At 43.2% G+C, this 20482-nt stretch overlaps 1 protein-coding gene across 1 annotated transcript; it reads left to right on the top strand.

The window, feature by feature from the left end:
• The first annotated feature begins 2329 nt into the window (after positions 1 to 2329).
• prokr1a (prokineticin receptor 1a) lies at positions 2330 to 19721 on the top strand. The gene is made up of 2 exons (XM_033624999.2): positions 2330 to 3923; positions 16413 to 19721. Exons 1-2 carry the CDS (start codon positions 3496 to 3498, stop codon positions 17110 to 17112), a joined length of 1128 nt encoding a protein of 375 aa, XP_033480890.1. The 5' UTR covers positions 2330 to 3495; the 3' UTR covers positions 17113 to 19721.
• The last annotated feature ends 761 nt before the right edge of the window (positions 19722 to 20482 follow it).

Genomic DNA, 20482 nt, shown 5'->3' with positions numbered 1-20482 from the left:
AACAGTGAAAGTTGGTGGTTGTTGGACCCATCCACCACCCGTCCCACTCACCCTCCTCGCTTTTCCAGTGACTTAACTTTTATTATTGTCCCACTGTGTTTCCCCCTGATGGCGTCAGGCGCCGTTAAAGAATAACGGCAAACACCCATGTATCAATCCAATGTGAAAGGGCGGCTTTTTCGTTGGTGTCTGATGCCAGAAGTCGCTGACAAAATATCAGATTTCCACGACTTCGGAGTGAGACCGGGCTGCATATTCTGAATAATAATTAAGAAATTTACAAAATTTTTATCATCCCTAAATCATCTTCGTTTATTGATTCCTTTGGCATAAAAAGACTTCCATACTGGTCACATTAATTCAGGAAACTGCTGTTTTAATCTGACATAATCTAATATGACCTACAGCAGGTATGAATGAGCACGTCGAGCTGTACGAGTGACGACGTTAAAGGATGAATTTATTTCACAGACTGGATGAATGCTCCTGCTGCAAACACTGACTCCCAGTGCTTTATTAACTCAAGTACTACACTTTATTTGAGGTGCTTGTACTTTAATCGAGTCTCTGTTTGTGACACTTTCTGCTTCACTACATGTATCTGACTTTATAAATTAAATATTTTGCACACAAAACATATGAAGAGTTTTGTTATATATCACATTCCAACAGTTTCTTAAACATTAGCCCAATATTTACAGACTGACAGAAAATTCACTTTACACTCTCCTGATTAAACGGACACACTTTTACTGAGGGAACTTTTTCAATGCAGGACGTTTAATTGTAATGGAGTATTTCCTCAGTGTGGTATTAGTACCTTTACTGAAGTAATTAATCTGAAACCTTCCTCCAGTGCTGCTGACTCCTGCTGATCAGTGATGATCTCTGATGCCGCCGACATCAAACAGTCTGATGCAAAGCTCTTGTGTCGGAGCGGTAAACAGGAGGTTTTCAGACGTCAGAGCGGAGATGCAACATTCCTCAATCTGCGGACAAATCTAACAAGCAGACTATATGAGCACGGTAACCTAGCAACACCATCAGCCAAACGAAAACAAAACAAAAATGATGCATCAAAAAACTCAGACCCAACATTTCTGAAGTTACACTGAGCAGCCAAACAGCTGTCAGTATGTCAAACACTAAATCTAGTGTGTGTACTGTGTGTGTGTGAGAGGCCAGGGTTTACTCTGGCCTTCTCTCAGTGCATGCTGGGATAGGCTCCAGTGACCTGCCACCTTGTACAGGATATTAAAGCTCCAGTTATATCCTGTTTTCTTCTTACTGTGACTGACAAGACTCAAACCACCACTGAATGTATCTGTTAACATGTGTCAGCCACAGACGCCAGAACAAAATGTCGGCTTTGCATGTTTCTGCAAAACAGGACCATGTTACCTTTACACGTTTCATGTGTATCATATCAAAGTTTCTTAAGTGACGTAGTACAAGAATTGACTTGTCATCAGGAGGTGGAGGGGATGGTGGTCGGCGTGTAGGTGAAACGCCTGTCAAGACCAACACACAACAAAATCAGTTGTGATTTAGTGAGTCGTTGCTGCTTCTCCAGGAGCTTTCAAGCCTCCAAATGTGGGTGTTTTGTTCCGACCTGTCACTGCTTTTACAGAGCGGATTGTGCCACAAAAGCAGTGGTTTTCCAGCAGGAATAGTGCTGCCACAAATACTCACTAGAGCACCAAGTATGGATTAATCCGCCGTTGAAAATAGTCCCCAACAAGTGCACTATTTCCTCCTGTTGTTTGATAAAAACTAAATTACAGCTGTTTGAGGAAATTACTAAAACTTTTCTCCCTACATGATGTCATACTTACTCGTCATATTTTGTTGCCTGGGCAGAAGTCTTGGGCGTTACTTCAGCCCAAAGATTTGCAACAAGACAAAACCGTTTCAGAACGTCACAGAGAAAAGTGTCAGGGGTGTGAACTGGCCAGCCTGAGCTTGACTCAAGCTGGCTGATGGTGTCATCTGACACTCAGCTGGTCAAATTTAGAAGGTTGCAGAACGACGCATTGTAAGTAGTTCCCCCGTTCAACTTCGTTGCGAATCTTTGGTCTGAACTGGGCTTAAAGTGACTCCGGGGGCAGCCCTTTGCTTTGTGTCTTGACGCAGAAGGCAACAACGTTAAGAGGAGGTTGGCGTTTAGGTTTAGGAAGCAAAACTACTTGTAATGGTAAAGAAAGGATTGTTGTTAACATTTGTCTTGTGAAGTGACTCACTTAAGGGGTTTGTTGTTCGGTTTCGGCAACAAGACTACTTGGTTATGGTTTGTAAAAGATGACAGATGCTGCTGAAGAACATCTGGCTTGGAGGGGCACAAACACAGCAGTCGATATTGTTGTTTGTTGGTCTCGAACACTGATCTCCTCAAAATCTGGTGTTTGTTGGACCCGTCCACCGTCCTCCTGCCAACCCTGGGCAGACTTCAGATCCGATCAGTTCACATTACATCACATCACATCACATCAGACTATTTATCCCATGGGAAGTTGCTGTGCAGCAGTTGCAATATAAAGTTAGAGGAGCGCAGATACAAAAAAGCAATGTGTAGAGAAACATATAATTCATAGCAAATATAAAACTAAATATAAATGAAATAACAGTGAGACTCAAAATATAAAACCCAGCTAGCTCACAATAAGGTGCAAACAGGTTCAACCACAAACTATATCAGTTGCTCTGAGCATCTTATCATGACATGGACGGGTTTACATTGAGTTGGAAAGCCTGGTGCATCTCATACAGACACTAAACAGCATCCCCGGCGTCGTTATAGTGACGAAGGATACAGTGACCAAGCAGCATATTTCGACACCCTGGGAGTGACACCAGGCTGTTTCTCCACAATTCAAATGATTGTGTTGTCCTACAGCCTCTGTCCTCACATTACAATCTTCATTATAACTCTGATTGCTCTAAGAGGAACTGCAGCTACAGCTCAAAGCCAGCTGCTCCAAATGAGGTGGAAAGTTTAATACTGACTTTGGAGACAGAAGTTAACAAAACTATCTCGCCACACAGTCCTCTACTAGCCTTCATCTTCAAGTGCACCCGAGTCTCTTCCTCACACGGAGTTGTGTTCAGTTGGTTAAAATGTATGAGCTTATCAAGGATTTCTCGACCACGTTTGCTTAAAAGTCGAGACCATAGATTCACTCTTGACGTTGAAACATTCGGAGACAGATGTAACCAGTGTCACCATGAGGTCCCTTTAGTAGCTGTTCAGGGGCTTTTGATTACATCACGAATTTCCTCCAGCAGGATCTCAACTTTCCCGCCACCTCAGAGAGGTGCTCAGAAAAATGGAAATTCGTACACTGACAATTCCATAAAAACTGTGTGAACTCTATCTGCCGATCATGTGATAAAATCGAGTTATTGTTTCACCAGGATCAAAGTCTAAGTTTGTTTTCTTTTAATTTCCTGCACCTTCCCTGCAGACACTCCTACCAGAGCATGTTGACCTGATTCAAGATGGACGACCCGACCAACAGCAGTGTGGCTCTAACAGACTACTTCCTGGCTAGTGACGGCCTGGACTACGAGATTCCTCTGGACGAGATCCCGGACACCACGCAGGGCCGGGCCTTCTTTGTAGCCATGATCGTCATCGCAGTGGTCCTGGTGGGTATCATGTTGGTCTGTGGCGTTGGAAACTGTCTGTTCATCGCCAGCCTCGCCCGCTACAAGCAGCTCCGCAACCTGACCAACCTGCTAATCGCCAACCTGGCCGTGTCCGACGTGCTGGTGGCGGTGGTGTGCTGTCCCTTCCTGCTAGACTACTACGTGGTGAAGCAGCTGTCATGGGATCACGGCCTGCTACTCTGCGCCTCCACCAACTACCTGCGCACCGTCTCTCTCTACGTGTCCACCAACGCCCTGCTGGCCATCGCTGTGGACAGGTGAGTCCACCTGAGCATTCATCAAAAACAGCGTAGTCCGAGCTAATGCTTCCTCACCTCCTCTTTCTTCCTGTCACCCAGAAGTCGTTTTGCCTCCCTTATCATGGAGGATCGTTCAACCCCCTAAATGTGCCTCCAGGAGACCAGGATAGAGGAGGCTTCTGGAAAAGCTTAGAGCAATGAAACACAGATGTATCCATCTGTGTTTCATCTGTAGCAATAGTTATGTATTCTAAAATAAAAACATACCGGTGTGGATGCAGCCTGAGATAAACAGTTATGTTTGGTCCGGCACGTCTTGGGCTTCTGGAGATGAGAGCAGAGCAGAGGGGGACCAGACACATCTGCCAGAGCAAATAAAACCTGAGCTCACAGATTCATCTGGTTTCCAGGCAAACAAATTTCATGAAAGCTTGTGCAAATATGTACAGACGTTAGGACTCCATACTGTGTACTTACCGTTTGTTGCAGTTCTATGTTGCACAAACTGCCGTAACACTTAAATTCACCTGCACACACAATTAGACCACAGACTGACTAAATAACAGGTAAAAGTAGCACGCACATCCCAAAAAGATTAATGCTGGGTGCTGGACCAAAAGGTAAGTATGGAATAAAAAGATAAAGTCCACACACCAGAAGCTGCTCCTTGAACAATTTATTCATGTATTGTTACATTTCGGGCCCCTGCCCTTCATCAGACCAGACTCTGATGAAGGGCAGGGGCCCGAAACATAACAATACATGAATAAATTGTTCAAGGAGCAGCTTCTGGTGTGCGGACTTTATCTTTTTATACCACAGACTGACTGTCACCTCTTGGTTGATCAGGTTAAACTTCATGGCTCTTGGCAGCATGATCAATCTAAATGACTGTAAGTCAGTTACAGTTTCACAATTTTTTTTTATGGGTACTTTTTTGAGACACCTTTCCATTAAATTCATGGGGGTAAAGAAATTGGGGGTTACCAACAAGCCCTCTAAACTGTACAGCAACATATGTCCTGAGCAACACAGCAGTGTTCTCTGATGTGATGCTCCTATCAGCAGGATGACATCACTGTCTAAAACATTTACAAAAACTGACATATGAATCTATTTTATGGTGTGGTTTGCTTTAGGCACAAAAATGACTTGGTTAGGTTCAGTGAGAGATCCAAATGACGACTGTGGGAGCTTTGTGGGGTACAGTATGTGTCACAGTCACAGCTGGAAAAGGCAGCCGTTCCTTGTGCCAAGGACTCAAACACAGACAAAAACTTACAGTATCACAGGGTAAGTAGGTGATAAACAGGCAGCAGGTCAAAATCCGTGTAAATCCAGAACAGTTCATGGATACAAATGACTGAGAGACTTTGATGAACTGGCAGAGAAACAAAAGATCTGCAGCTGTGAGTAGTGAGAGACTGATTAGGGAAGGAGGTGCAGGTGGGAAGAGGAGGCAGGGAAGGTGAGGTAACTACAGGGCTGACGAGGAAAGAGGGAACAGGTGTGTAGATGGGTGGAGCAGTCAGGTGATGAGGAGATGAGGGAAAGTCAGAGGACAGCTAGTGGATGGATGGAAAATGGCAATGAAGGGGCAACAGGGGAACAGACAGGACGAGGCCGAATGAGCTGAGACACCATTTGGTTCAACACCTACACACTATACAGCAAGGTCTTATGATGAGGTATCTTGAAGTTGCTCTGGTTTGCCAGCCCATTCTCATTCAGAACTCGACAAATACCGCCGCCAAACCATGATGTTTTCTTTGAAACCTAACAAAGTGCTTTTGTTGCACAAGGGAATAAATATAAATATAAATACAAGGTGTTTTACCAATGTTGTGAGTTTGGCCCAATTCCAATCCGATCCCTTACAGACTCACTGACTTAGAGGCGCGTTCATGTGAAGTGCGTGAGTGTGTGAGGGCTGTCCCACGGTCATATCGTCAAGTCAGTGAGTCAGTGAGTGAGCCCTTTATGCCCCCTTACCGTAGGTCAGCATCGATGCGGACTTGCGGTAAGGAAATTACCCACAGTTCATAGCGTTGTGACGTCAAATACAGGGGTTGCCCTCGGAACACCGGAAGTCTTATAAAAAAAACCCCGAAAACACGGTCGGCAGATATGCAAACTGTAACGTTATGGAAGGAGAGCGAAAAAACAGATAGATAAACAATGAAACATTACATTAACAAGGATTTAAGATGGTACATAAACACACATGAAGTCAGAGGAATACCAGTGGTTATATTCCACACACAAAGAATATCTATCTATATATCTATCTATCTATAGATATATATAGATATATATGCTGACAATAACCGATAAACGATCACGCCCAGAGCCGCCAATGTTAACAACATTTTGTAGAGAGGGGGATAAGCGCTGTCCCATTCCTATTTGTAGCATCCGGAGCCCTTTCAGACTCTCACACTCAATCACTTACAGCTGACGTCAGTTAAGTCAGTGAGGGTTCAGGGCTTGAGTCTTTAGGGGCCGGATTGGAATTGGGCCTTTATTTTGAAAAAGACTGTATGCATCTAATGAGCAGAAACTGCACAGTATTTAGAAAAGACTCAAAGCATTTAAATTGACATGCTGTCCCGGAACGTCAACACCAAATGCAGGAGGATGCCTAACACGTAATATGTAGATGTGAACGGCACTGACGCATCAATATCTGACAAGTTGGGACGAGAACGCGTTGGGTTTGCACATGAGGGCATGGTCACACGGGTAAATATCATCCTCTGCTGAGGTGATATTTGTGCTTCGTATGGGCAGTGCCAGATTTGATGTACGCAGAAAGCTAGCTTGCTAGCTAATGTTGTCTAGCTTGCGAATAAACAACACAAAATAAAATGTTATTGGCACGTGTTTCATTTTCATGTCTGTATTTTTTAGGGCCAATGTCACACAATATCAGCTGGGTAAACACGGGAACTATCAGTGTCTCCTGCTCATACGTCTTTGCTATTTGTTGAGGTCACCGAAGTTGAACTCTACGTTGCTTTGCCACTGGAAACAAATGCTTTATTCGCCCCTTTGCTTGTGCTGAATAGAAGTGGACAGGAGGCCAATATTCGCTGGTGTTAATTTCGCTCATGTGTGACCGCATAGTTACACAAGTGATCAGCAACAGGGGGTCACATTACAAAACATTTTTGTCGTGAAGTTATACAGGGAAAGACACAGGAGACAGACGCTCTTTTCTCCAAAAATGGATGTCTACAAGAAGCTAAAGATCCACGTTGTCTGTGCGCTGATTTGCAGTCAAACACCAGGAAGACAGAATTGCTGGTTGCGACTCCTCCCCCCTTTTCCTCGCCCTGTATCTTGCGCTCTCATTAGGTTGGTTGTCGCTGCTGTCTAACTAATTTTACACAACAGGATTTGAACTCACGGACAAGTCCAGATAATTAACCTACTAGTTATCTCTCGGATATCTGCAACAGACAGATCATGTCTTTGAAAATGTACAGTACAGGCCAAAAGTTTGGACACACCTTCTCATTCAATGCGTTTTCTTTATTTTCATGACTATTTACATTGTAGATTCTCACTGAAGGCATCAAAACTATGAATGAACACATGTGGAGTTATGTACTTAACAAAAAAAGGTGAAATAACTGAAAACATGTTTTATATTCTAGTTTCTTCAAAATAGCCACCCTTTGCTCTGATTACTGCTTTGCACACTCTTGGCATTCTCTCCATGAGCTTCAAGAGGTAGTCACCTGAAATGGTTTCCACTTCACAGGTGTGCCTTATCAGGGTTAATTAGTGGAATTTCTTGCTTTATCAATGGGGTTGGGACCATCAGTTGTGTTGTGCAGAAGTCAGGTTAATACACAGCCGACAGCCCTATTGGACAACTGTTAAAATTCATATTATGGCAAGAACCAATCAGCTAACTAAAGAAAAACCAGTGGCCATCATTACTTTAAGAAATGAAGGTCAGTCAGTCCGGAAAATTGCAAAAACTTTAAATGTGTCCCCAAGTGGAGTCGCAAAAACCATCAAGCGCTACAACCAAACTGGCACACATGAGGACCGACCCAGGAAAGGAAGACCAAGAGTCACCTCTGCTTCTGAGGATAAGTTCATCCGAGTCACCAGCCTCAGAAATCGCAAGTTAACAGCAGCTCAGATCAGAGACCAGATGAATGCCACACAGAGTTCTAGCAGCAGACCCATCTCTAGAACAACTGTTAAGAGGAGACTGCGCCAATCAGGCCTTCATGGTCAAATAGCTGCTAGGAAACCACTGCTAAGGAGAGGCAACAAGCAGAAGAGATTTGTTTGGGCCAAGAAACACAAGGAATGGACATTAGACCAGTGGAAATCTGTGCTTTGGTCTGATGAGTCCAAATTTGAGATCTTTGGTTCCAACCGCCGTGTCTTTGTGAGACGCAGAAAAGGTGAACGGATGGATTCCACATGCCTGGTTCCCACTGTGAAGCATGGAGGAGGAGGTGTGATGGTGTGGGGGTGTTTTGCTGGTGACACTGTTGGGGATTTATTCAAAATTGAAGGCACACTGAACCAGCATGGCTACCACAGTATCCTGCAGCGACATGCCATCCCATCCGGTTTGCGTTTAGTTGGACGATCATTTATTTTTCAACAGGACAATGACCCCAAACACACCTCCAGGCTGTGTAAGGGCTATTTGACCAAGAAGGAGAGTGATGGAGTGCTGCAGCAGATGACCTGGCCTCCACAGTCACCGGACCTGAACCCAATCGAGATGGTTTGGGGTGAGCTGGACCGCAGAGTGAAGGCAAAGGGGCCAACAAGTGCTAAACACCTCTGGGAACTCCTTCAAGACTGTTGGAAAACCATTTCAGGTGACTACCTCTTGAAGCTCATCCAGAGAATGCCAAGAGTGTGCAAAGCAGTAATCAGAGCAAAGGGTGGCTATTTTGAAGAAACTAGAATATAAAACATGTTTTCAGTTATTTCACCTTTTTTTGTTAAGTACATAACTCCACATGTGTTCATTCATAGTTTTGATGCCTTCAGTGAGAATCTACAATGTAAATAGTCATGAAAATAAAGAAAGCACATTGAATGAGAAGGTGTGTCCAAACTTTTGGCCTGTACTGTACATAGTGATTGTCACTCACGGGAGCGAGTGCCAGTTTGCCTCTGATCTGGGGCTCTCATCCACAGTCGTCAAGGGAGTGGAAAATCAGTCCTAAAATCGTGTAGCATAAACCCTGCATTAGGGAGTGACAGGGGCATAGATCACGGAACCGGGGGGGCCAGGGGGGCCATGGCCTGGGTAACTTTTGTACTCTGACATAGAGGGCTGCATTGGGATTGGGTCCCGCCGGGTCCCCATTAAACAGTAGAAGAAGAAGAAAAAGAAGAAGAAGATGTAGCCTAGCGACAGGATGTCAACACAGGAACTTGGTGCACATGCATGAGCGTTTCCACTCCATATTTATTCATAAATGGACGAATATGCCCTGAACCAGCTTTCATACCAATTTGCTGCTTGCTCCACCTGTCTGTCTGTCTGTCTGTCTGTCTGTCTGTCTGTCAGCTCCATCTGTCATGAGACAAACATGAAAGAAGACGTGCAGTTTATTGTGTTTCACCGGCGACGAGCTGTCATTACTTGCGACTATTACGCACGTCTGCGCGCTCTTTATAACTCACTGTGTGAACCTTTGTTGCATAATAAAGATTTGCCCCCTCGTAATTTTTAACCGCCCCCTCAGTAACTTCATCCTGGCGCCGGGCTTGCCTTAACCTCAATCACTGCGTGATTATATAAAGGTAGAAAAATAAATAAATACAGAGGAGGAGAATAGAATATGAAACATCCTGTATTTCATTAAAAACTAAATGAAAACAACGAAATAATAGGAGCGCTATTCCTGACCAGTGCATCAAAAGACATGCAGACCAGGGAAACGAAACAAACAACCTCATGAATCTCTTTATTAATAGCCTATAAAATGATGTGTTTTCTCCTGCAGGACGGGAGAAGACACAAAATCAATGCATCTCTATTATTGTGCGGGCATAAATTCTCAGAGTTTTGCGGGAGCGGGCGGGAGTGGACATACACACGTTGCGGTTGCGGGCGGTAATGGTCAGAAATTCAGCGTTCTGGTTACTTTTCAGTAACTGCGCTGCGCTTGTTTTGTTGGTGTGTTGGTGTGTGTGTGTGTGTGTGTGTGTGTGTGTGTGTGTGTGGCTCTGCACATCAGTCTGATATGAGTGCTGACTTGTGATGATAATGAATATGATGTTGATTTAGATTCAAGGCAGCAAGATGAGTTTTGGTTGTGCTTGTGGACTGGATGTACTTTGTTGTTTGCTATAGTTTCATCTGTGCATCTGAGCAAGCATGTGTTCATGTTCATGCGTGTACTGTAGATGTGACTGTGTGGCGTCGGAATAAAAAAAGTGCTCTGCAACGTTATTTAATACATCAGTAATATTCTCTGTTTCAATGCATATGCCCCCCCCCCCCCCCCCGTTCAGATGCGTTCCGCGGTCCATGGACACAGGGGTCAGGGTGAAAAGAAACCTCAATATTCCTGAACAAGATTTCAGTATTTCCCAGAATGCTTCAGCTCAGCCTAAAAAACATCTGCTGAAAATCAATGCAGCCCAATCAGGAACATGACAGACCGATCAATGAGTAATTTTCAGATGAAGAACTGAATCTTGTCAACAAATATTCAGCCTTGTGAATCTAAATCTGACATGAAGCACGATTCTGTGGCTGTACGTCCTGTTTCTTCCCTCATTTTTGTTTAGAATATAATTTTGGTATTGATAAAATAAGAGTTATGATAAAAGTTAAGATATTACAGTCTGTCCACGCCCCTGTGTCTCCTGCACTTTGTAATTATCCTATTATCCTATTCCTTTCATTTCTCAGTAAATCATGTGTGAATGTGAAAGCTCATTGATCAGAGACGTGACCTCTGTCTGTAGTGATGGAAACAAAAAGCGTTTGACCACCCCTCAGTGAAGGGGCGTAGTTAGGACTGATTAAACCACACCTATTCATGGCGACTGTCAACCTCCACGTTCGATTATTGTGTCGTCTGTGGCGGACACATGTTGACCTTTCTGTCACAACTCTCATATTAATATACTCACCGTGACTGAGATGTATTGTTGTGGTGGCCCAGTCACCAGAGGAAAATGTTGGCATTTTGCGTTTCTGCAAAGCACAGATACGATAACATTTGTAGGTTTCATACGTGTCATCAAAGTATTTAAAGTGAAGTAGTACATGTTGAATTTGTGAGTGGATGGTGTGACACCTGGCCGAGATGCCCACTTCGTTGCAGACCACTGTTGTTGACCAACAAAGAACAAAACCTGTTGTGCCTTAACAAGTGACTTCTGTATTTCCAGCAGCTTTTTAGGCACCAAATGTTGGTGTTCTGTAGCGACTTGTCACTGATTTTCCCAGCAGTGAGATAGCACCACGAAAAGCAGTTGTTTTTTAGCGAGACATTGCCTTTCCAACGGGGATATTGGCATGAAAAACAAAAGTTTTTTACCGAGACATCATTGCATTTCCAAAGGGGACAGTTGCACAAACAATGGCTGTTTTTTTTTACTGAGAAATTGCTGCAGTTCCAGCCGGGATAGTGGCACAAAAATACAACCGTTTTTTACTGAGACATTGCTGCACGCTGCATTTCCAGCAAGGACAGTGACATAAAAACAGCTGTTTCTACTGAGACGTTGCTGTGTGTGTCAGCCAGGATTGTGCCCCCCAAATCCAGGTATTTTAAGTCAAAACAGGATCTTTTCCTCACCATAACCAAGTGGTTTGCGCCTAAATCTAACCACATATTGACCACAGTGTTGCTGAAAAGCTTTGACGTATCTATGACACGATGATTTGCGCTTGTAACGTAACAAATCAAACGTAACGTATATACAATGCCAAAACTTTGGCACCGTTAAACAGCAGCCTTCACTGAGGTTTAGTTGCTGCTCAGAAACAGCAGACTGAAACAGGTTGTATATTTATGAGCTGTAATTTGAAGTTTTAAGTTTTAAGTGGTTTCGTTTGAAGCCCTTCTTGTAAAGTACAAACCTTTGTTTTACCTCTCATGTGATTTCTCCCACTGAGCACAGGGGCTCATTACCGCCGCCTGTTCCTTCATCTTTTCTTTTCTCCTCCACACTTCTTCCCTTCATCCTCTTTGAAGGTCCCCCATTAACAGCACTGCTCTCTTTTTTCTCTCTGTGTATGTGTGTGTTCTTATCACATTCCTGCGTGTCACTCCTTCATGTATAAGCGACAACTATACCATTGGCTTCAGCTGCTGCAGACTCCCCGCTGTGACCAGATCATAGCAGCATGTGTGTGTGGGAGAGCAGCCGGGGGGCGTGTTGTGGTCCGTTTGTGATAACCAGCGAGACAGAAAAAACACAGCTCCTCTCGTCAGCTTCAGTAGCTGCTGCAGGCCTGTGTTAAAGCCCCAACGTGAGTGTTCAGCCTCATTAGCCGAGTTGGTCTGTCAGTTCACTCCGCACTAAGTCAGTGGACAGATCTCTGACTTCTTCTGACTCCAGCTGGTCAAAATGTCTGACGCTTTCTATGACTGCATACCTCTGTCCTGTTGGGCTTATGCTGTACATACATGTGTCATTACAGCAGCTAAAACTTCTAACGTTAGCCTTAGCATGTACTGTAGCATGCTAATCCCGTGTTGTTGTGTGTTAGTCACATCATAATTATGAGCAACGGATCAGGAAAAAAACATTCATGTTAGAGACATCAGGAATTTTAAACAGCAACAGTTTCTTCTGTTTGATGACAAAATGGCTGCAGACCCTTCAGTGCTGGCACTTAGATCTAGGGCTCGACAGATAATTGGCCTGGCTGATTATCGGGCCGATATTAGGAATTTTTAGGGTTATCGGTATCAGTGATTTTTTTCCACCGATACGCCGATATACAGTTTTGTTTTCTTTAGCTGCGCTGTTTTGTCCCTGGTGTGCTTCTTACTGCCTGCACGTACCGCTCTAGGCTCTTAAAAGCAAACTCAAGACCTACCTTTTTAGCCTGGCTTTTAATTGAGCTCTCCTTTATTTTATTTTATTATCATTTTATTTTATTTTATCTTATCGTCTTTTATTGTTTTTCATTTTATTTTTTAAATGTTGTATTTATGATTATTGTATATTTATTTATTTATTTATTTTTATTAGTCTCTTTTTATTCAGCTGGTTTATTCTTCAACTTCGTTACTTATTTATTTATTTTTAACTTATTTATTTTCCGATTTATTGAAAGATTTAAAACATTGTACTTTATGCTGAGTTTTTATCCTGCTTCTGGTGTTTCTTTGTCAGTGTTTTTTTTTTTTTTTAAATTCTGTGTCAACTATGATTTTTACAGCAGACATATATCAGTTGTAAATATCGGCTATCTGTATTTCTGTTTCACAATAATCTGTATCAGCATTGGCTCTGAAAAAACCATATCGGTCGATCCCTACTTAGATCTAAGTGAAACCCAACAATAACTCTGATTAAGAACTACACACACTTTATTTATCTGGTTTCACTTGTTAATAAACCGACACTGTTACGTCACCAGGGTTGGGGAGTAACAGAATACAAAATACGGGAGCGCAGGTAACCTCCTAACACGGGGTAAACTGTAACACAGACTTTCTAAAGGTTACAAAGGGTCGATCCTTTCTTGCCTCAGACCAGTTGACAATACATCAAACAATGACATGATGACAATGAGTGCTTTAAGCCGACATAAGTAAAATTCTTTGTCATACTTGTTTTACAATTAGTGAGCTGTCAATGTAAGTCACCCGTTACAACCATGTAGCACCGTAATAACTGTATTGTTGCCGAAAACGTAGCACATCAGGACACTGGCGGGTTTTTTTTTGGTATGAAAATATAAAACCCAGACAAATGAGCTCAGCAGTTTTGCAGCATCCCAAAAATAATTCAAAGTATTTAGTAGTGATGCATGATATTGATTTTTTTGCTGATATCCCACATGCTTATATATAACAACTTATTTGGCTGATAACCGATACCAATATCAACACATCCACTTTTTTCCCCAACTGATTTTAGTGATCATCGAGTCACTTCTGTCATGGAATTAACATCATATTATACACACTCTTATCATGACGGCCCACCAGCAGATGGACACATGAAACAGAAAGCTTTTCAATGTATGTAATATTCAGTAATTGTGCCAAATAAGAAAAAGCATTTTGGACGATTTTAAGGCCAATATCAGCCGATATCGATGACGTACTGATGTTATTGTGCATCCCTAATATTTAGAATACGGGGCTTAGTTTGAGTGATCTAATGGAATATGTTACAAATGACATTGTAGAGCACGTATTCAGTAATCTGCAGTGGAATATGTTGTAAAAGTAACAATGCATGTAACACAACAAGTTACTTTCTTGGTAAAATCATATTAAAAAGACAAAAAAAGTCACAGATATTATCTTAGTATAATGAGTCATTATTGATAAAAGGCTGCTGAGGTATAAACCTTATGTGCAGTGCTTGTAGAGAGCCGTCTGACACTGAGCAGACTGAATCATTAGTTCACTTACTGTTGTTCACACTGAAGTGCCCTTGAGTGATGATGCGACTGCTGAGCTTCAGGAAAAAAAAGTGAAACTACAAAATCATTGACTCAGAATCTTTGAACTGAACTGGGATGAAGCTATTTGAATTACAAATGAATACACAGCATATTAATGTTGATGATGTGTCCTTTGGGAGCGACACATCTCCACACACTGAGGACGATTTGACCGGTGATGATTTACATTCTGCTAATAAAAGCTGCTTCTGGGCTTCCCCTCAGCTTCTGAACCAAATCCATCATCGGGGTGACGCTCACACTTTAGGACCAGCAGCCCCTCATGTTCCATTTATCATGGCTGACAGCCCCTCTCATGTATAAATAGCATCTGCAGGGAAGAAAGATGGATAATCTCTGTATATCCGGGACGGTCAAAGATTCCCTGTTAAGTCTGGATGTGTTCACAGCTACACACCTGGTGTGTGTCCTTCTCAGCTCTGCATCAAGGGCACAGAACTTCTGCAGTTACTGAGCGGTAAAATCAAATCAACTCTGACTAACAAACAAGGCTCATGACAGGTTTTCTGGTGTGCTTCCAGGATGAGGCTCCAGCTGTTTGCAATTAAGTTGGACACAGTTTCTAATCTTCATTATTATGCCTCCTTTAAAAGCTGAAAACAGCCACAAAAAATCACCTGAAGCACTGCCAGATGTCACACTTAAGAAAACCCAGGTGTGAGAGCTGCTAAGTGTAACCTGGGTTTTTAGTGACACATCGGTGGCATTCCCAGCAGCAACTGTACCACCAAACGATGTTTTGTAGCAAATCAACTGAGGCATTTCCAGTGGCGATAGAGCCCCCAGGAGCAAGTGTTCTTTAGCAAGACATCAGCAGCATTTCCAGCCATGAGTATGCCACCAAAAGCAAGTGTTTTTTAGCGAGACATCAGTGACTATGTCAGCAGCAACTGAGCCAACAAAAGTGTCGGTGGCACTTCCACTGTTAACTGTGCCATCAAAGTGGGCGTTATTGGTAGTGTTTTTAGCGGCAATTTTTCTAGCAAGACATCAGCGGCATTTCCAGCCATGATTATGCCACCAAAAGCAACTGTTTTTAGTGAGATATCAGTGACATTTCTAGCACTGATTGTGCCATCAAAAGTTGGGGTTATTAGCGAGACAACAGCAGCACTTCCACTGTTAATTGTGCCACTAAAAGTGTGAGTTTTCAGCAGCATTTTCAGTGGTAATTGTGCCACCAAAACCAAGTGTTTTTTAGCTACACAGTGGCAGCATTTCTAGTCATGATTGTGACTCAAGAAGCGGCTTTTTTTTTAGCAAAATATTAGCATCATTTCCAGCAACGACTGTGCCAGTAGAAGTGTCTTCTTTATAGCGAGACATTGCTGTGTTTCATGTGGGAATATTGCCCCCTAAACCCAGACAGGCATTTTAAAACAAAATATCATCTTTTGCTAATCATAACTCGGTGGTTTTTGTGCCTAAACTTAACCACATGTTAACCACAGTGTTGTTTCAACATATCCGCTACATAATAATGTAAAACTGTTAAATAACCATGGTGTGCAGAAATGTACAATGCAAACATTTATGCTGCTGATTGGGTTTTTAATTGAGTAGCTGACAAACAAAAATTAGTGATGATCGTGCAATTAAAGTTATTTTTTAGGCAGAGAAATGTGGAAAAAAACTGCTTTGGTTCAATTGATGCAAAAGTTGCTGCAATCATTGTTTTGTCTGCGTAGCTCTACAACAGAAGTGACGAGTTCCTCACAATAAAAATTCAAGCTGACCACAGCTGCAGTTTTTAATAAAGAACTGGTTTCGTCCTTCTGAGTGTTTGATAGTCCAAAGACAGACCTGACTCACATTCAGTGTGTTGCTCTCCCTCTTCCTGTCTGCAGGTACATGGCCATTCTCTACCCTCTGAGGCCTCGTATGAAGCACCAGACGGCGTACTGCGTGATCCTGACGGTCTGGATCGTCCCCATCTTCATCTCCATCCCCTCGGCCTACATGGCCTCTGAGACCAAGTACCCACATGTGGAAGGTCGCACCCACAAGACCTTCTGTGCTCAGATCTGGCCCGTGGACCAGCAGATCTACTACCGCTCCTACTTTCTCCTCATCTTCGCTCTGGAGTTCATGGGCCCGGTGATCGTCATGGCCGTCTGCTACGTCCAGATCTCCAGGGAGCTGTGGTTTAAGAACGTTCCAGGTTTCCAGACGGAGCAGATCCGGAAGAGGCTTCAGAGGCGTCGGAGGACGGTGGTGGTGCTGATTTTGGTGCTAGTCGCCTACGTCCTGTGCTGGGCGCCATACTATGGCTTCGCCCTGCTGCGGGACTTTTACCCCACCCTCATATCCAGGGACAAGAACTCCCTGGTGGTCTTCTACATCATCGAGTGCATCGCCATGAGCAACGGGGTCATCAACACCTTCTGCTTCATGAGTGTCCGAAACAACACCAAGCGCCTGAAGAAGGCGGGCAAGTTCCCGCTGAGGCTGATGACCTTTGTGACCGCCAAGTCGGTGGATGAAGGGGAGGCACGCACCTCCTCTCTGCGAGTGACAGAGGATGCGGAGGGAGCTCGGTTGAAGTAGAGGTCAAACATCTGACAGCTCAAACAGCATGCTGGATCTCCTGCAGCTCAAACTTTCAGAACCACATCAACAAGGCACAAAATGGGAAATCTCAACCCGTATTATGGCAAGATGGCGGCTTTGTCAATGTGTGTAACGGACATAGTTCATCATTTGAAGCCGAAAACAGTGGAATCATATTTGTAGCTCTGTTTCTGAAAAGCTGGACAGTTTGTAGAAATGCTGGATGTAAACGTTGGTTCACCTCGAGCAGAGATGTTCTGATCGTGGGTAGATAATAAACAAAGGTTTGATGAAGAACATATCTGGAAGATACAGACTGCTGCTAGACAACAAGTAAAAATGTTTGTATTCCTTCCATAAGGTCTGGTGTCTTTCATGGAGACACAAGCACACCTGCTGTTTTTGTTCATGTTAGTGCAAAATGCAAAAGATACTGGTTGACGTGGAATATAAACCTGAGGGTGTGCTGAGTAATAAATACACTTTTCAGTAGGGCTGGGCGATCATACGATCTCAATTCGGGATCATGATAAAATTTTGATCAATCTCAATTATCAGCATGGGACGTTTTGAATCAATATCATAAGGCAAAAGTAAGCGCAACAACAGCATATCAGAGTCTGCCGGCTACTGTATGCCATGCAGGCAGGATACGCCCACTTCTCATTGTAAGCGTGGCTACAGTTGTGACGGGAGGTAAACAGAGAGAGAAGTTGGAAAAAGGAGAAAAAATGAGTGACTGAAGTCGAGGATGGCAAAAATAATGCAGAACGTGAAAGCGACATCACTATATTATCCGGAACCGAAGATATTGTTGAAAAAAAAGAGATAAAGCGACGTCAGTTGTGTGGAAGTGGTTTGGATAACGTTACCTCAAAAGTGATGAGGAGCAGATGAAGCTGGTCTGCAAAATATGCCGGCGGTTGGTACCAACCAGGTCGGGAAACACCACAAACCTTCCCAATCACCTGAGACGGCACCATCCCAGTGACCACACAGAGAGTCTAACTATGTGGCCTCAAGTTGCCCCGACTCCACACACACAGCTTAGCAAGACCCCTTCATCTGCTGTTAGCGTCGCTAGCGGCAGCTTAGCAAAACAATAGTCTATCCAGTCGTGTTTGGCAGCCATTACCCCATATGAGAAGCATTCAAAGCGGTAAGTTTATATACAGTGTTTCCATAAGTTAAAGCTTTTATTTGACATTGCTTCTCGTTCTTTGAGTTTACATATGGCTAAAGGGGAAAAAAAAAACAACCGTAAACGGACAGCATGATTAGTGTTGCGTTCAAGGTCCCCCCCAAAAAAGGGAGTAAAAAATGGCCGAATATTCAATTTTTTTTCCTCAGTCGAATCCCGTGTCATCCAACGAAGCTTCGAAGCTTCGAATTTTTTGGGTCACCCCTAATGCCGCATTCATTTGGCAATCCAGGCTGGTCATTCCTTGTCGGATTTATATGACTGTATGACACGTCTGATCTGAAAGCGTTTCATTGCAACAGTCTGGAAAACATGGCGGCGCGCCGTAAGTTTGTTTTTGTTTGCATGGTTGCTGAGCAACGGAGACTTTACTGGTTCAAACGATTTTAGGCTACAACGGGCTTGCACAGACTTTTTTCCAACACAAATCAACAGTGGAAACAGAAATGCCATTGCAAAGTACTTGTATGATTTTTACAACACAAACGCTTAATTAAACAGCATATACGAGGACAAATTGAGGACAAATAACTTTGTTTACCATTCACAATGTGCGCAGCCATCTTCGTCGTGATGTCAATTCTACCAACTCGGTCTACGTGGACCTTGCCCGAGTTTGATGACGAGACCTCCGGGTAGAACGGGTGTTCTTTTGTACCTTTCCAGACCGGAAACCGTATCAATCCCGGTTCCGGCTACCAATAGAATGCAGCATAAATCCCACATGCAAGGGGCTAGCCATAAGGTTGTTGTTTTCAGCAAGTTGGCCTTGAATAGCTGATGTTGAGCTGTAGAGCTGTGTTACATGTTATGGCCTGCCTTTGGTTTAATTTATTCTTTCAAGCTTTATTCCTTCTCATCTTATCTGAGTTCTGTTGTATGTTTGTGCTCCATAGATTTAATTGCAAACTACAGCTGTTTAGTAAGTTAAAGATGTGTTGCTGCTAATGACAGCCTGAAGTGGGGATGAGGTCTTAAGGTTTTTTTGGAAGGTCTTTAAAAAGTCTTAAAAAGGTATTGAAATTAACCTCAGGATTCCTGCATATACCCTGTAAAAACATTTTGTTCTCAATATTGGAAAAGCATATTATTTAGTGTTTTATGTTATTAAACTTTTATTGTTAAGTTTCAATGAATCTCTTGTTTCTTCATGCTCCAATCAGGATGCTCCCCGAACTGGCAGAATCAGCAAAAACTACATATCGTGATAAAAATTGAGATTGATCAATATGAAAAAATATATCGTGATAACATTTTTTGCCATATCGCCCAGCCCTAGTTTTCAGCAATCGCATCACTGGTCTGATCGCTCTGGGGCAGGACTTTGTATTTCATCTGGTTTGCAGGACGCAGCGGTCACATTTTGGTGAGCTCTGTGACCGTGTCAGCCTGTTCTCTAAGTGCACATCCATACTTTATATCATATCCTGTGTGCACCTTTTAAGAATACAGAAAAAAACCCTGATGATTAAAATGAGAAGTTGGATTACGTGTCAAAGTGTGGAATAGTTGAATTTCTAAAGCTTGGAAAATTAGTAGTTAGTTAGTAAAATGTATTCAGTCAATCAGACCCAAACTGGCCGAGGCGCTCTGAGCATGCTCCACAGTTTCCGCCCTGGGCTTTGACCCAGAAGTCCAATAGCATTAAATGTGTAAGAGAAGAAGAAGCCGGTAACAACATGGAGAAATCTACATCCAGAGCCGTGACTTTTTGGACGCACCAAATGTACAGAGCTGTAAAGTTGTCCACCATGGTACCAGTTAGCAGCTAGCTAACCGTAGCTAACTTGTTTGTCCATTGTTTGGTCTGTGACGTAATAGGTCAACAGGAAAAAGGTCCAATACTAACAAGCTGAAAGGGGGCATATCTCCACCTATCGTAGAGGAGTCGCACATACTTGGCTCAATAAATGGATTCCCCTCCCGTGCTTGTATACTGGGACAAGGACAGTAGGCCAGTTAGATGTCCTCGTCCAGCTGGAACTGAAGCTCCACTTCACTGTGCAGTCCAGTTTTAGTCGGACTGACACAATAAATCCATTTTCTCTGATGTGAGGAAAACAACTGAGTGAGCGGTGTCTGCAGCTGTTGGAATTCATGAGCGCCCGTCTGTTTATCATGAATGAATGCAAAGCGTCAGCTGGAAGACTCACGATGCAACAAACA

The sequence above is a fragment of the Epinephelus lanceolatus genome, chromosome 3, assembly GCF_041903045.1.
Source record: "Epinephelus lanceolatus isolate andai-2023 chromosome 3, ASM4190304v1, whole genome shotgun sequence".
NCBI classification, from domain to species: Eukaryota; Metazoa; Chordata; class Actinopteri; order Perciformes; family Serranidae; genus Epinephelus; species Epinephelus lanceolatus.
Note: the sequence above shows the minus strand (reverse complement) of the source record. Positions and strands in the feature narration are given on the sequence as shown.